The 18,288-nt window shown below is 33.9% G+C and overlaps 1 protein-coding gene across 3 annotated transcripts; it reads left to right on the top strand.

The window, feature by feature from the left end:
- The first annotated feature begins 11,795 nt into the window (after nucleotides 1-11,795).
- LOC18424519 (MADS-box protein GGM13) lies at nucleotides 11,796-17,453 on the top strand. Of its 3 annotated transcripts, none has more exons than XM_006829105.3 (7): nucleotides 11,796-12,416; nucleotides 16,134-16,200; nucleotides 16,315-16,476; nucleotides 16,607-16,648; nucleotides 16,811-16,852; nucleotides 16,938-17,128; nucleotides 17,286-17,453. In XM_006829105.3, coding segments are annotated over exons 1-7 (693 nt in total). In that variant the 5' UTR covers nucleotides 11,796-12,228; the 3' UTR covers nucleotides 17,287-17,453. The 3 variants fall into 3 exon arrangements, with proteins under 3 accessions (XP_006829168.2, XP_088704687.1, XP_088704688.1); XM_088848561.1 differs by having other exon boundaries at nucleotides 16,938-17,154; XM_088848562.1 differs by lacking the exons at nucleotides 16,607-16,648; nucleotides 16,811-16,852 and having other exon boundaries at nucleotides 16,938-17,154.
- The last annotated feature ends 835 nt before the right edge of the window (nucleotides 17,454-18,288 follow it).

Genomic DNA, 18,288 nt, shown 5'->3' with positions numbered 1-18,288 from the left:
AACAGTGCTTTTAAACCAGTGGGCAACCTCTTGAATGAGGAATTACATAAGTTTTTTTTTGCAATGGTACAGGTGAGAGCAATCGAGCTGCATAATTGAGATGATTACAAATATCTCCAGCAAGGTTCAAACCATCGACTCGGCCACGGTACTCGGGGGCCCTGGGCGCGGCGATGTACTTGGCTGAGTAAAACTCAATTTTATTGTTTTTAACAAAAAATTAACCAAATAAAGTGTATATAGTGCGCTGGCTCAGTGGTAGTGTGTTGTTCCTTGTCTTCTGTCCTACCCTTTGGAACGTTATGGTATCTAATCCCTCCAAATCAAAATTTTGTCTTAACCAATGTTTTTTGTCTTTATAGCAAATAAAGACTAGTTCGTCTTTATAGCAAATAAAGATTAGTTCTATATAAAATACATACTTTATAGTAAATAAAGACCAGCTCTACATAAAATGCTAGCAAAATCATTTTTTTTGTCTCCATTGCAAACCATTTTTTTTGTCTTTATAGCAAATAAAGACTAGCTCTTCATAAAATGCAGGCGCCGCCATTATTACTACGGTATTTTTAATTTTTATTTTTAGAGCAAATAAAGACTAGCTCTATATAAAATGCCGGCCACCAATATTACTACAGTTATGTGTGGGAAATTGGTCAGTACCCTTGGTCCTTCTCAATGACTTGGCTTTATTTTGGAGTTCTTTTTTCCATAACTCTATTAAAAAATATATATATGTTAATTCTATATGTATTAATTGCTTTGATTTATTCCGGAGCTCTTTTTTCTATAACTATCTTAAAAAAAAAATTATGTTGCATGAGTTTATAAGAGATTAAGAGGTATTGAGTTCGATTGGGGGAGGGGGCTAAAGTTTTTTTTGTAACTCTTTGTATCTTAGCTCTTTAAAAAATAAAAATTCTTAGACAATTCATCAATATTACCTCTTTGAAGCAAAAAATCGATTAATATTGGAACATAAAAAAGAATCTATATAGGGCTTCTAAAGCTGATATCAATAGATTCGAAACAAATAAAAAAAAATCATAAAACATTTTTGAGTAATTAGGGAGACAACAGATTTAGCGGAACATGTACAGTTCATTGATATTACCTATATGATGCAATAAATCAATCGATATTGAAGCAAACAAACACAAGTAAGATACGGGTTTTCAAGTTATTTTAATATCTTAAAATAATAATAATAATTAGGACATTATTGTTAATAAATTAGAGAAAATATTAGATTTTGCGATTTTCTAATTGTTCATCGATATTAGCTCTATGATGCACGAAATCAATCAATATTGGAGAAAAAAAAACGCTGATCAATATAGGGCTTTTGAAGATAGTTTCAAAAGCTTCAAAATCAACTAATAATCATAAAAAACTATGGAATAATTAGAGAGAAATAATAGAGTTGGTGATTTTTTCACAAACTAAGGATGTTACCTTTGATCTGTATAGCGCTCTTGAAGCTGATTTCAAAAGCTTCAAGACAAGCAAAAAATCTTTTGATTTGATATAGAAATCATTAAGAACAATGAGGTTTGGCGGAAAAAAAAAATCGCAAATGGAACCCTAAAATTGAAAATTTAAGGAGCTTAAACTTGATAAACACATAATCAATGGAGGGCTTTTGTAAATAACTTCATAAGATTGAAAATGACTCCATAATCAATCAATTTCATGGATGAATAAAAAAGAACGGAAGAGATTGGTGGATTTCTTTTTTTGATGAATGAAGAACCCTAAAAACCCTAAAATTTCATGATAAATTTTGTTTGATTTGGGTTTTGATGAATCCAAATATTGTCATAAATATAATATTGCTGATAAAAACATGGACCGATTCCAAAAATTGATCAAAATCACTCACAAATTTAAGATTTTCAGTTTACAATAGTTTCCATATTACAAAAAAGGAGTTTTGTCCACCAAATGGGAAAACTCAGGTGATTTTCATGTTTTTTTATGCGAGTCTTCCATTTTTTCAGCGAATCATGTTCCCCCTATGCTTAAAAAACTACTGTACAAAGGACTCGGGGCTACTCGACCTCGGCAATAGGGCGAGGCCGAGTCGACTCGCCCAATGCTTTGAACCTTGATCTCCAGCATTAGGGATGATTTGGGGAGATAGATATTTTATTGACAAGGTATTAGAGAAGAGTGGAAGGAACTGAATATTTTGGCTTGCCTCTTCAATCCTTGACATAAATTAACAATTTGCATATTTTCCAAGCGTTTTTGGGCAATCATGTGAAAACATGAATGAAAGGAGCATCACATCCTTGGGTGTGGGTCGCATAAAGTTGCAATCTTTAAACAATTAAAGTTAGACAAACCTCCAAATTGTATCATGTAATTTCAGTGTCGAAAATTCTTAGGATGGCCTAAAAAATCTATTTTCAAATCTAATTATAAAATATTAAACTCCAAAAATAATTCAAATAATGTAGATTTATATACATATGAAAATCTTAAAAATGAACGGTGATAATATACTGCAAGATGACAAGTTTTTGTACTCAAAATTTTTTATTTATTTATTTTTATATATAGATATCGAGATTATCAATTAAAGGGCTTTCCAACACCAAACCGATCCTTATCGATGGATTATTGAGATGCACCTTAATTGTATAGTTTAAGATTGAAACTTTACATGAACTTTGTCCTACATCCTTTTCTACGAAGCAAAAATGAGCATTGCTCCAACTCTCGTTACAACTTTTTCATAAAATAAAACTTGCTCCATAAAAAGTTCTTTTGTTGATCCTCCCTTTTCAGTCAATCCTTTTTGTTGGTATGTTTTCATTTGAAAACAATCATTACAAAGTAAATGGTGACTAGGGCCTCCCATTTGTCATTGGGAGTAAGGGAGAGTGTGTATGTGTTATCTATTATGACTTGTTTGGTTCGCTAGATTTTTCAAACATGTGGAAAAGTGTATCCTCAAATTGGTATTTAAAGGAATTGGCATTTCTTGGAATATGGCGTATATTGTTTGCATTGCATCTCATAGAAAATGAAAATTCACTATTTGGATTGCTTGGCATATCTTTTTTCTAGAAATGCAAATGGTCTCTCTATTGTTTCCTCCATGAACATTTATAGATTTTCAATATCAAGTATTCTTGTCATGGATTTCTCAAATCTTTACAAATTCATTGATTCTTTACAATCATTTTCATGTCTCTTATTTGCTAACAAATTTTGATATACTCTATGTCTCTAAAACTCAAAATTTGGGATAGTCTCTCTCTATCAAAATTTTGAGATAATTTTTCTCACTAAACGTTGGTATTGTTTTTACTCTGAAATTTGATATGGGTTTTTGAGATAATTTTTCTCTCTAAAAATTGATATGGTTTTCTCTAAAATTTTGACATTTTTTTTTTAAAAAAATTTCATATGGTTTTTTCTCTCTAAAATTTGATATAGTTTTTTTTTCTCTAAAATTTGATATCGTTGTTTCTCTAAAATTTAGTACACTTTCTCTTTGAAAAACTTAAAATTTGAAATAGTTTCTCTCTCTAAGAATTTTAGATACTCTCTCTAGATTTGATATAATTTCTTTCTCTAAAATTTTGAGATGCTTTCTCTCTCTAAAATTTAAAATTTGAGATAGTTTCTTTCTATAATTTTTTTGAGATAGTTTCTATCTCTAAAAAATTTCAAGTGGTTTCTTTTTCTAAAATATGATATAGTTTCTCTCTCTAAAATTTTAGGGTACTTTCTCTATCTGAAAAATAAAACTCGACATACTTTCTTTCCAAAATTTTCAAATAGTTTCTCTCTCTAATAATTTTTAGGTACTTTCTCATTCTAAAATTTGATATGGTTACCTTCTCTAAAATTTCAAGAAGTTTTATCTCTCTAAAATTTAAATTTTGAGTTAGTTTCTCTCTCTAAAGATTTCAAGTTGTTCCTCTCTAAAATTTTATTATATCTCTAAAACTTAAAATTTGAGATAGTTTATCCAACTAAAATTTTTGAAATAGTTTCTCTCTCTAAAAATTTCAGGTATTTTCTCTATTTAAAATTTGATATAGTTTCACTCTTTAAAATTTTAATATATTTTCTCTCTCTAAAACATAAAATTTGATATAGTTTTATGTCTAGAAATTTTCAAGTAGTTTCTCTATCTAAAATTTGATATAGTTTCTAATCTCTAAAATTTTAATATACTCTCTCTCTAAAACTTAAATTTGAAATAGTTTTTCTCTCTAAAATTTGTGAGATATTTCTCTTTCAAAAATTTTAATTAGTTGCTCTCTCTAAAATTTTATGTATTTTAAAATTTTAAGATACTTTCTCTCTCTAAATCTTAAGATTTGAGAGAGTTTATCTCTCTATAATTTTAAGATGCTCTCTCTATAAGTTTTAAATTTGAGATAGTTTTTCTAACTAAAAACATCCTATATTTTCTCTCTCTAAAAAATTTCATATACTTTCTCTAACTAAAATTTGATATACTTCCCCTATCTAAAATTTTGATATATTTTATCTCTCTAAAATTTGATATAGTTTCCTGTCTAAAATTTTAGTATGTTAATTTTAGTATGTTTTCGTTCTTTAACAACAAAATGGGTCGTTTTCATGAAATGTCCATTCCACACCTATTTTGGTAGGGTTGAGATTTCCAAAATTTAGGCTTAAGAATTGAGATTTCCAAAAAGCTAGAATTTCAAAGAAACCAAAATCCTTTTCCCAATCCGCACATAGATTTCTCTTTTTTATTTGAGTAGTTAACATTTTGTTTCCCTCATACTTTCAAAATACTAATGCATACTTACAGTCCGCTTGAGAGAAAGGGAGAGGATGCCAACATAATTTGTCATCGACTACGGAGGTTTTGGAAATTTCATAAAAATAAGAGTGAAGTAGGCATGGACACAAAAAATACTGAAATGCAAAATGAGTCAATTTTGGATTAACATTATACAGAAGGTTGATCAACTTGAGGTTTTTTATTTATTTCATAATTGCCCCTCGGTCCGAGGATACCATCAACATTTTAAATGTTTTTTTTGAGTTTTTTCAAATGTTTGGCTCATTGGACCGCGTTTTGTGGTGCTCTTCAAAGCAGTTCGAGGTTGGCATCCTCGGACCGCAAAGACAAACTTTGTTAAGCATCCAGAAGCGCTCCTAGCTTCCCATTCTTTGGTGCTCTTCAGGGTGGTTTGAGGTTGGCATCCTTGGACCACATTAGCTCATTTGTTTGCTAAGAAATAAGACAGTTCGAGGATGCCAACCTCGGACTATCTTCTGGACTGTGTATTGCTCTACTAACGAAAACACTAAAAAATAAATAAATAATGCGATCCCAGGATGCCATCCTCATATCAAGGGGCAAATTTGAAAAAAAAAATACCTATTCACGGACCTTTCGTGTAATTTTTGAGCAAAATTGGCCAATTTCGTATTTTCCTTTCTTTCGTGTCCATACGAAAATTACTCTAAAAACAAAGAAGTGAATAAGAATAGAAGATTCTAGAAGTTGGATAAAGGTCAAATAAAAATAGGAAAAAAAATACAAAGATACAATTTACTTTAAATACAAGGATGTCACAATCCCTCTTGTCCATTAGAGGTTGTGAATGTGTCATTGACTAGATTGAATGTTCAAAAAAAATATTTCTCGAACTTTGTAAACAAACCAAGCCATCCAATTTAATATGGCTAGTAGCAATTATGACATCCTCGTAATAAAGATAATTATTCTCATAGTATACAATCCCTCTAACAAAAGAGATCGGATGGTTTGTTTACTAATTTATAATGGTAGTGACCATTGTATTATGAAATATGCATTCAACCAAAAATTGGAAAAAAAAGAAATTAAAAAAAAAAAGAGGAATAGTAATAAAAGAAACATAAATTAATGGGAAAACCGATAATGATTAAAACAATGAAAAAATTACTGCGAAATATTGAATACAGAATGCTAAATTTTGAAAATTGTAGAATTTTTCATTAAAAATAATGCTTATTATTTCATATCTTTTAAAAATAATGGCCACAATTTCTCTATTTTGTGTTTTCAAGTATCATTTTATGAATGAAAACTAAGACCAAATATTACTGTGCCAATTTGAATGCTCCTTCACACGCATAAAAAGAAGATGGTTGTATATTATGAAGCCATTTATCATTATTATATGGCGATAACAATCACCCCTAACTATTAGATGTCAAAATGTTGGGATGGACCCTGTCTTATTGTTATAACAATTCACACAAAATTCCTCCCTTTTATACTATACAAACAAAATCCTTGATTTTGGGATTGTATGCTGATTTGCATGGTTTTTTGGGGGGGGGGGGGGGGGGGGGGGGGGGGGGGGGGGGGGGGGGGGGGGGGGGGGGAATGGCAAAGAGAAATAGGTGTAAATACCCATGCCCTTTTTTGTAATTTTTTAAGCACCATACAGGCCGGGAGCAAATTTTACACTCGCTCCTTTGTCAAGACACCCAATTAAGAGGATTCATTTGATTGAAAATTTTGGAAATCAAATTTTTTTTTTGATCGCAAGACAAACGCTTTTTCCCGCAAGGTAAAATAATTAAAAATAACTGGTTTTATCCCTAAACACTTAGATTCGACAGTCCATAAATGAACAAAATGTGTCCAATCTTGGCTTTTCCTAGGTATCTGTAGAGTGCTTTTTTTTTAAAAAAATCATTTTATTATTGAATACCATAGGTTGTTCTCTAGGATGTGTTGATTATATTGCTAAATGTGGGATTGGAAGATTACTCCTAGGTAGGTTTTTGGGTGGGGGACTAAATATATTTTTTTCTCGAGGAGCATGTAATCTTTTAGTATTTTTTAGGAAAACTGTTTCTTTCAGACCCGACATCTGCCCCTCCATGTTTATCAATGGGTGCATATACTATGCTCTCGAGGGAGCATATTGTATACTTACTCCCTCAGGTAGCAGACTGACTTGGAGAAAAAAATTTAAACTGAAATTTTGGGAACCAACTAAAAATTAATAGATGATTATTTTCAAAAGGAAAAGTTTTGATTTTGAGTTCTCTAATATTTGGATCTCATCCTTCAAAAATTGGACGATCTCTATTCAATCTTGAAATTTTTCTTTTTCATGCCTATATTGTGTGCAATATGGAAAATTTTTATTCTGGTTAGCCTATGGGTTGAAGAAGTTGCATCACCAAAATTTTAGGTCTTAAAAATACTCCTATATTGGGTTTTATACTGAGGGAGTAAATGGATAGTATGCTCTCATGGGAGCATGAAATCTTTTGGATTTACCAAAAGTTTCCATTTACTTCATCGCGGTAATCCATCTAGAATTAGTTTCAGGACACCAAAGTTTAGGGATGCTCCCTCGTCAACTCATAGATTAACTTCAATGTTTCTTAATTGTACCCTCTATGCACTAAAAAAAAATAATACCTCAAGATTGAATATAGATCATCCAATTTTTAGACTAGGCCTCATGGCCTTGGGAGTAGAAGTAAATTATGCTCCTAAGGGAACATAGTATACCTGCTCTTCAGTCATTTCTTCTTTCATCCTGATTGACACGCAAAGGATGTGTAAAACCTTGTCCCTGGATGTACCGAACCCTAACCCCCTTAGGAAATCTACGAAAAGAGGGTCAACCCAAGAGCTGATATAATCCCAATGACCCAGATGGAATCTGGGAATATCGGATGAGATAAAGAGAGAGAGAATTAATTTATTAAAAAATCATTCGAGGTGCTTAGTTTCGAACCTCAAATTTGTGAGTTTAGGGTTGATTTGCATTGACTCTTGAAAATCATTAGATTTGCTTAGTTTTTACGTCAATACAAAATAATGGAACTTATTCCCGGATAAAAAAAATGGGCCAACTTAAGCTACCAACATTTCTTTTTGCGACAAATGTTATCAAATTGCTAAGGAACAAAAAATGGTCTACTTAAGCTACCAACTTTTCTAGTAAGGAACAATATACAAAGAGATCATTTATTTTGAGTACAAGGATGCCCTTGTTCATCAGATTTAAAATTTCATCATTATAAGTGTGTCATTGACTAGATTCAAAAGTCAAAACAAAATATCTGGAACTTTGTGATATATCCTAAGCTATTTATTCCGACATATAATAAGAAGTAATTGTGACCTCCTTATAACAATGATAAATAATATTATAGTATACAATCCTTTCTAGTAATCCCCAAAAGATTCTGAACGTTCTAGTCTTTAATATGCCGTAGACTGTTTTGTTATTTTTTGCATTAGATTACTAAAGCTTTGGTAGTTGTTAAGCAGCCTTTAATGTAAGAGAAAATGAAAAATAAAAAAATGGTTGCCACAGCTTAGCAATCCATGCGCATATTTCGCAAAATCCGAAGTAGAAACCATGGACAAGCTTGGCCCAACACCATCTATAATTCCAAAAACTGCCTAATCTAATACCACAATAATGTTATACATTTTATAACCAAACAAATGTATATAAAGTTGACATCTTACAATGTAGAATTAAGGTGCATCTCTAAAATCATTTGGAAAAAGTTGTTTTGATGCTGAAAAAAATTTAATTGATCATCTTGACATCGAAATATATAGAGATGGAAAAAAAGAGAGATTTCAAGTCCTAAAAAAAATACACCTTACAGCACATTCTTTGGACGGTACATTTTCAAGATTTTTATGCATTTATAAATCTGCTTGATTTGATCCATTTTTGGAGTTTAAAGTTCTATAATTAAAGATAAAAAAATAGATTTTTGCACTATCCTAAGAATTTTATGCAACAAAATTGCATTTCATGACGAGGTTTGGAGGTGTACCTTACTTTGATTGTTACGGTTGGAATTTTATGCACATCACACCTTTTTATAAAATCAAACCAAGATCTACTGTAATGATACCATAGTATTTTTACTGGTGTGCAGTTCGAACTAGTGTTTCAAAACTGGGCGGTCTTGATAGGAGGGACTTGGCTCTTGGAAACTTAGGATCAATAAAATGATTCTCTTAGATTTTAAAATCCTTTTTATTAAAGGTGCGGTTTGTATAGAGCCAAGGCTCTCAACAATCAAAGTAGAGCGCACCTTCAAGTAGTGTCGAGAAATGTGGTTTCACTACTGGAAATCTTTGTGATAGCCTTCAAATATATTTTCATTTCTAATTATAAAATTCAAAGCTTAAAAAATAGTATAGATCAAGCAGATTTATGAAAACTTGAAAATCTTGAAAATTGACGATCCAAATATGCATTACAGTATGAACTATTTTCAAAACTTGAAATCCATTTTTTTCTCATGTCCAGGCATCTTGATGTCGAGATGATCAATTTGAGGTTTATTGGGCATCAAAACAACTTCTTCTAATGAAAATTTTGATGTGGGCTCTAATTGATTGTTTAAAGTCTTGGCTCTATATAAAACTTTTACTCTTATTAATTACATCCGTTCGACCATTCAAATCCGAATTTATTCTTTATTCTTTATTATTATTATTTTTATTATTATTATTATTATTATTATTATTATTATTATTATTATTATTATTATTATTATTATTATTATTATTATTATTATTATTATTATCATTATCATCATCAGATTGCTGTCTATCTGATTTTATCAATATCGTACTGGTTTTAAATTCATTTTATTTAATTTTCTCACTTTAGGTTCGGTCTAATGTCTCGAACCTTGAATTGCTTAGTCAAGTGAGTTGTGGCAATAATGAATAGAATATCGGCCCAAGGTCCTAAACCTCGGACTGCTTAAATCTTGTCGATCTGATGTTTAAGACATCGGCTCAGTACAACCTAGTGTAAAATTAAACAAAAAACTGGTTCGATGTTAGAAATATCATATCGATAGGCAATGTAAAAAAAAAAAAAAAAGGTATGCGAGTTAACTAACATCACGAGTAATTTATTCAGAAAAAAATGGAGCTTTTTTCATTTTCCCTTTTATTTTCTTGCATCTCTCTCTCTCCTCCATCTCTCTCTATACTTAAATGTGACCAAAGTTTTATTTCGTGCAACTCTCTCTCACCTCCCATCTATCTCTACATTTAAATCTAACCAAAGTTTTATTTTGGTGCAACACTCTCTCACTACACTTAAATCTAACCAAAGTTTAATTATTGCAGTTTTCTTCATACCAAAGATTGTTTGCTTGACTAATTAAGCAGGAAGACAAGAAGCAGAACGCGTAGAAAAAGCCCAACAAAAGTCCAAAGTCACGCTTACCAAGGTTGGTTCTATCCATTAATGGCCTCAGGAAATCGTGCTTCAAAACTAAACACACTTACCAAATATGGAAACCAAAATGAAAGAATCCTTACCGCGCCAAGCAAAATTACAGTGGGAAAAGAGGGCAACTGTGCATATCGTTCCCAGTCGCTGTCTTCCTGGTTTATTTATGGAAGCATGAAATGAATAATGTGTATCCTTTCCCTCTTTGGCAATCTTGCAGGACGCGTTCGGACAATGATATAAAAATTGTTTCCTTGTTTGCTCACTAATGGTCCACTCTCTCTCTCTAACATCTCCTCTCTTTGTTTATCTCTCCTCTCTCTCTCTCCCACTTCTTTGTTTTTGCTTCTCTCCTCTGTCTACCATCTCTCTCTTTGTTTCTCTCCTCTCTCTCTACCATTTCCTTTCTTTGTTTCTCTCTCCTCTGTCTACCATCTCTCTCTACCACTTCCTTTCTTTGTTTCTCTCTCCTCTCTCTACCATCTCTCTCTCTCTCACTTTGTTTCTCTCTCCTCTCTCTCTACCACTTCCTCTCCTTGCTTCTCTCTCTTCTGGTTTCTCCTCTCTCTCTCTCTTTCTTGTGGTCTTATGTGTTGGGGACACAATTCCATGAAAAAGTGGGTCCATGCAAATGGGTGATCCCTTCCCATTTTGATGTATACAGGTGCTGTGGACTCCTCGCGTCTAGAGAGAGAGAGAGAGAAAGAGACCTCAGATTTAGAGAGAGAGAGAGAGAGGGTGTGTGGTGATGGAGCTCACAAAGAAGGAACCTATGAGTTTCTGAGAAGGGTTTAGGTACGAGGGGGAAATGCAGAGTTATTGCGATATTCAGTGGGAATGGGATGGGGTCTCCTTCTTTTGACAAGCGTTACAGATAGTGCCTGAGCTCGGATCCTTTCCTAAAACAAACGGGACAGAGAATAAAGTGATGTCCCACCACCCTGATATAGAGAGAGAGAGGGGTTGAGAGAGAGAAGAAAACCAATTTCAAGGTGATGTTGCATGGGCATGGCCATCAATCCAAAGAGGATTATTTACAGTGCAGTATTCATGCTCTTAGCACTAGTGCAACAGATGAGAGAGAGAGAGCAACAGAAGAGAGAGAGGGGGAGAGAGGGCAACAGATGAGAGAGAAACAGATGAGGGAGAGAGGGCAACAGATGAGGGAGAGAGGGCAACAGATGAGAGAGAGAAGAGATAGAGTGCAAAAGAAGAGAGAGAAACAGAAGAGAGAGAAGGGCAACAGATGAGAGAGTGAGATGGTGCGTGTATGTGCCAGAAATAGAGGCATAATGTAGAGAGATGACCCACACTCCCCCATTTGGAGGAAAGAAACCCTAAAGTCCCTTTCTCCACTCTCATGAAGGGTGAAGGTGACGGAATGTCTCTTTGCTTTTTCAAAAGCAAACGGACCACCAAACCCAAGAAAACCCTAATACCATTTCTTATTTCCACTCAGTCAAACTCTCCATTTCTCCTTTTCCCTTTTATATTTACCCTTTCCACATTCCTTTTTCCCCCTTTCTTTATTTAACAGTGCCATGCATCTCCCTACATGCATGCAACTGCCACATAAACTCCACTACCAGGTTCTTACCCCTCTCTTTCTCTCTCTTACTTTCTCTCTCTAAACCTGCCTCATCTTCTTCTTCTCCACCTTCTTATTCCTCTGTTTCTGCCTGTTTCCCATTTATCTCAATTGGGATCACCTGTTTAAAGCAACCTCCACTTGTGTAACCAGGTCTTTTTGTTTTAATCCACCTGTATTTGAGATAGAGAACAAGATCATAAATAGTTCTCTCAACTTATTATGGTCTTTAAATTTGTTCTACTGGTTCCTTTAAGTGTGTTGTTTCCTCTCTTATGATCCATTTTCCTTTTCGTTCTTGGAATTGCGTCCAGAGAGAACATTCTCAGGGTGCAACAATCCAAACAAGGGGATAGAGAGAAAGAGAGAAGAGGAAACTGAGCAAAGAGAAGATAAATACAGATGGGGCGTGGGAAAATTGAGATAAAGAGGATAGAAAATTCGACCAACAGGCAAGTTACCTTCTCCAAGCGCAGGGCTGGTCTTCTGAAGAAAGCCCACGAGCTTGGAATTCTCTGCGATGCACAACTCGGCCTCATCATCTTCTCAAGCAATGGAAAATTGTTCGAGTATTGCACCCATACTTCAAGGTTACTGTTCTTTTGAGCTTCTTAATTTCTTTAGATTTGATTCCTACCATTGAAAGTTGGTTTCTTGCTCTCTCTCATGATTCAGTTGTTCCTGCTGTTTTGTGCTTCATTATCTCTCTACATTTGGCTTATATTGCTCTCCTTGAAAATTTTGTGAATGTTGGTTTCTTGTTTTCTCTCTCAAGATTAGGTAGCTTGAATTTCTTGAACCACTTTTTGATAAAACTATGCCTTTTGTGTTTTTAAACGAAAATCCTACTGGGTGCAGTTCCTAATATTGACAAAGAAACCCCCAAATCTAAACATATGATAAACCTAATTTCCCCTTAAAGAGAATCAAAAGCAAAACCCAAGCTCCATTCACTTTTATTCTTGTTTGTTCATCAATTGCAGACTGACATGAAATATTACGGGTCAAAAGTGAATAATAAGGCATGGCATTCTGCCCCAAGTATTAAAGACTTCAGTGTATAACTGAGAAATTACTTCCAGGAAAATAAAATTTCTTGTACAAGAAATATTAAGCTTGGATTTCTAGAATTATCCATCTGCCTAATTCTTACTCACCCTGTAAGCAGAGCCACACTATGAGGACAAAACTTTAACCCTATTAAGCTTCAACTAAATCTGTTGATTTTCTGTTAAGGGGAAACTTTAGTTCCTGAGAATATGTCCGACTTTTCCGAATTGCATATGGCTATCTACCAAACCAGAGAATCAAGTTAGAGATTTGAGTATTTTGCCTTTGTAAATGGTTTCACATTCAAAACAATAGCTATCAATTGTTTCCTAATGAAATAGGCTGTCTTCCCATAACAGTAACTTTGGAGTGGAACCATAAATGTTTGCAGTCCTCAGCTGCAAATTCACATTCACCAGAGAAAAGTTGATCTTTTTCTACGTGGTAGGTTTTTTTTCTCTTTGTTAAAGTTTCACTCATTGGGATTTTGACAACTATCAAAGAAGACTATCAAAAGTCTTTAGAGAAATCTTTTTAGAGAAATCTTTGGTGTGAGAGATGTTCTTGTTTTGCTGGTGTATGAAATCTGTTCCCTTTTGATGGATGATTGTGTATTTAAAGACGCGTAAGCATGCTTATCGTGAGATTTAGTTTATTGTTACTTGATTATATTACTGACTAGCAGTAGAGAAGAAGAAAAGCTGACCCATCATTTTGAAGGACTAAAAGAAATGTCAACTAGTATCAAGTCTGATTGGAGATTTTATCTAAATCTAGGATTAATTAAAAAATAAACATAGATTAGCATCTAGAATGACAATTTTGCTCATAACCAAAAGATTCTAAAAAAGCAGTTTCAGAGTGCAAGATGGTGATCAATAGAGACAATTATTGGAAAGGAAGGCAGTATCGAGTGAAGTACTCCGATGACCAACCAACCGTAAACTGCTAAAATGATGCAAGTTCGTAATCAATTCTGCGAAAAGGTTTGATGTTCATGAATGGCGGCGCTTAAAGTCACTGTTTGTTCATACAAGTTCACACTAGTAACTACAAATTGCTGATCATACTCGAATGTGCTCGAGCAGGATCGGGATTCGTAAGTGGGCATTCCCTGTTTACCAGAATAGGAATCACCCCCTATGGATGGTGTAGATTCTTCCAATTTCAAATGATTAACCTTACTACTACATTAACATTTAGTAAGATGCTAACACAGATGCATGGGGTTGGGTCACTGGGAACTATCTCCTAAGATTTAAGAACCTTTAATAAGATATTACCCTTTGTTTTAGGGGGTTTCTACAGCACGTTATATTGTGGTCTCCTTAGCCGTCCCTTGTCCGCATCAGATGATCGGGGTGACGAGCACGTACGGTTGTAAACTAAATCGCTATCATGATATGCTTTTCCTTGATTTGAAAAATTCATCTGTAAATTGAACTCTTTTGTGATGATCTCTTCAAATGGATTCCCTTATTATTATGTTTTGAATGGTAGACTTCAATCGACAACCCCTGTGCTGTTGAATGATTAATCAGCAGTCTACTAGGACACATTCATCTCTCAAGAGCCGAATATTTTGTATGCAATGAGACCAGGTCACAATTACTTAATAACCATATGATGTGATATCTGGTAGCTTGGGTATGTCACAAAGTTTGAGCAAAATTTCTTTGAATTTAGAGCCTAATCAATAAAATGAAGGAAAAGTATAGAATAAGAACATTTACCTTTAATACAAGGTGGTCATAATTAATCTTGACCATTAGATGTAAAATAGGGTGGCAACATTTATTTTATTGACCAAACTCAAACTTCAAAATTTCATATCGGATAGTTGTAAGTAATTGTGACATACTAAACTATCAAATTTCATATCGGATAGTTGTAAGTAATTGTGACCACCTTGTATCAAAGGTAAATGATCACATTGTATACAATCCCTAAAATAAATACAATAACCCAATTTCACATCTAATGGTCAATTAGTTGTGACCACCTTGTGCCAAAGTTAAATAGCCTCATTATACACTCTTATATTATGACCCCCCAAAACTCGAAATGATACATTTTTCTAGGACATTCCTATCCACTAAAAACTAATGTTTTTGTACTAAATCATGTCTTGCATTTTTATACAACACCACATAAACAAGAGGGTCTCGTTGGAGAGTATTTCATTTGGGAAGAGAAAAACCATTAAATAAATCTCCTATATACTTATAAGTTATGGCACATTAGACAAATATTAAGAAGGGAGATCCATGGCTCCGAGCTCTGGGCAGCACCTTTTCTTTTCTCTCTCTACAGTTTCTCTCACTTCTTCCTCATACACAAACTCGATCACAGACATTTCCCCTTCATTGCCATTCAAATGTTAATTGATAACAACCCTCATATTTTATATGTGTCTCTTTGTTTATTTCCAGCTCGAGAACATTCTTTCCATTCTCTACAAAATCCCCAAAGACACTGGAAAACGAAAAACACTAACTAGACCTTTATAATTTTTGAATTAATATTTCGACATTGAGCATCCATATTGTAGTGATTTTCCTCTTTGTCATTCAAATCAATGAAAAATAAAAATTTTGTCTATTATCGTCATCGTCCAAGTCTTATCCTAATTATTTGGGGTCTGCTACATGAATCATTATCTACCAGTCTGCTCTATCAAAGGCCATATCCTCAATAAAATCATAAGTCACTACATCTTTTCTCTCTATTTTTATCTTTGCCCTTTTGGCTTTCTGCTAGCCCTTTTAGGGCCAATGGGTGTGATACTTTAATTTCTTTGCCTATGGCTAGGACAATTGTAACTAGATCTAATATAGGATTGGTTGCATTGTAACTTGAACTGATATAGGATTGGTTGTGTTGTGGATGATTGTTAAGAATTCTTACTTATAGAATGCGATGTTCTAAACTTCACAATTTTCAATCTCTACTTGTTTGTCACCGTAATCGAGAAATTGCTACTTGTTTGTCACCTTAATCGAGAAATTGTTTGTCATGTAGACTATTATTGTTCACAGTAACTTTTGAGTGATTTATATATGAACCCTATAATTTTTTTCTAAAATACAAAATGCTTTGAAAATTATGAAGAAGGTTGGTCAATCATTTCTTCTTTTTTTTTTCAAAATTACCCTTCAGTCCAAAGATTCCAACGGGCTGAATTTCATTTTTTTTAGAGAGAGAAATATCACTATATAGGACATTGATTATTCCAATTGTTTTTGTTGATATTGCAGTATGCGACAGATCATAGATAAATACCTGCAGGTCACTGGAACTCGCATTCCTGAATACAATCACCAAGTAACAGAGATCGTACTCCTTCACATTAAACTCTTTCTTCATTGCTCTCTTATACGAATCTATTTTTCCCCCTACTTTTTACCTTTTGATTTATTGATTTCTCTCTCTCTCTAGCAAGTTTATTCTGAGATTGCGAAGATGAAGAATGATTACGATAAGCTCCAAGCAAGCATGAGACAGTACACTGGAGAGGACCTCACCTCTTTGTCCATGAGCGACTTACACGAGCTTGAACAACAGCTCGAAGCATCCGCTACTAAAGTTCGAACCAGAAAGGTCTCCCTCTCTCTCTCTCTCTCTCTCTCTCTCTCACTCACTCACTCATATGTTCTAATTTCTTTCTCTTAGTTTGCTGGTATCTATTTGCATATCAGTATGTAATTTTTTCAAGACAAATGTTCTTTAGGAGGAACTGCTGCTACAGCAATTGGAGAATCTTCGCAGGAAAGTAAGCAAGAGGTTTCAATCGTTGTACATAAAGAGTTTGCTATCAAAGTTTCCTTCTAACTATATTTTCTTTTCCTTGAAAATCCATTTCTTTCTGTTCTCTTAAATCTTAGAAGATTAATTTCCTTCTCAGCGTATAATTTACATTTGTTCTTTGTAACAGGAGCGCATTTTAGAAGAACAAAACAACCATCTGCGCCACCTTGTATTCTCAGTTTTCTTCGGTTTTGCATCATTTTTCTGAGTTTTTATGCTATTCTAATTATAATTATTATAAATTAATTTCATAGATACAAGAGAATCAAGCAGCTATGGAGAACAAGATGGCAGACCAAACGATGTTGGATCAATTTGGAGGATTTTATCAAGTGGAACAACCTGCAAACATGCTTCAACTCTCCCCTCTTCGCGGATTCCGCCTTCAGCCTACTCAGCCAAATCTTCAAGAAGTCACTCTTCAGTGTCCTGGATTGCAACTTTGGTAGAAATCCATATCTTTTTTCTCAGGTTTTGGTTGATTTAATTGCTCTCCCTCCCTCACCCTCCCTCTCTCTCTCTGCGGTTTTGGTTGATTTAGTTGCTCTCTCACTCTCACTCTCTGGTTTTACTTGATTTAATTGCATAGAATTGATTTGCAGATTGCTCAAATATGATGGGAAGACGAGCTTTACTTGGTCCTTCAATGTAGTTTGACCCATTCTATTGGCTTATGTTGTGTTTTATGTTATTTTTTGGGTTTTATTTTGTGTTTTATGTTGAAACATGTGGTTTGCTTTATGAAGTTCATATAGTAGTTCTCCAATAAATGCCGAAAACGTAGCACATTTTCATCGTAACAAATGTAATTGAGATAATTAAGGGGTCAATTACAAATCGGTAACATTGTGTTCTCTAATTACCAACAGCACTCCCCAGCAATTTTTTTCCAAATTACCTCCCGATCCAATAACACAACACCAAACAGGGCTTATATCTTTCAAAATTAGAGTAAAAAAATGCTGTCAGGTGACAGCTTTCATCTTTTTAGTTTTTTTTAGCATTTGTTATCCGATGTTTAAAATATCGGACACAGCTTTTATCTTTTTAGTTTTTTTTAATATTTCTTATCCGATGTTTAAAATATCGGACACAACTTTTATCTTTTTAGTGTTTTTTAACATTTGTTATCCGATGTTTAAAATATCGGACAGGTATTTGAATGAGTCTGGGACAAAGTTAGAGAGAGTTGTGATAAAGTTAGAGAGAAAAAGAGCCACTACTGGCTCGCATATCCCGTTTCTCTCGCTAGAACTAGAGGGTTAGACAGGGAAAGAGCAAAACCAGTTGCATACGCCTCCCTCTTTTTTGTTTATCATGTTTCTCTCTCTTTATCTAATGCAGCACCACATTCCCATACTTCTCTCTCCAAGAATCCATAACACAACTAAATGCATCTCTCCATCCACCTCTCTCTCTCTAGAATGCAGAGACCAGCAAATGACCAGAATGTATCCTCTCTCTCTCTCAAGATCATCAAACTAAGAAAAATTCTTCGCCCCCAAGGAAACCCATCGCTACTAAAACGAACAAAACCCATTGGGATTGATGTAAAGAGGATCACCCCAAGCACAAAAACCCCCACCAAAATGCATTGCATCTCTC

This window comes from Amborella trichopoda, chromosome 9 (genome assembly GCF_054954075.1).
Source record: "Amborella trichopoda isolate Santa Cruz 75 chromosome 9, AtrichopodaSantaCruz75HAP2 v2.0, whole genome shotgun sequence".
Classification (NCBI taxonomy): Eukaryota; Viridiplantae; Streptophyta; class Magnoliopsida; order Amborellales; family Amborellaceae; genus Amborella; species Amborella trichopoda.
Note: the sequence above shows the minus strand (reverse complement) of the source record. Positions and strands in the feature narration are given on the sequence as shown.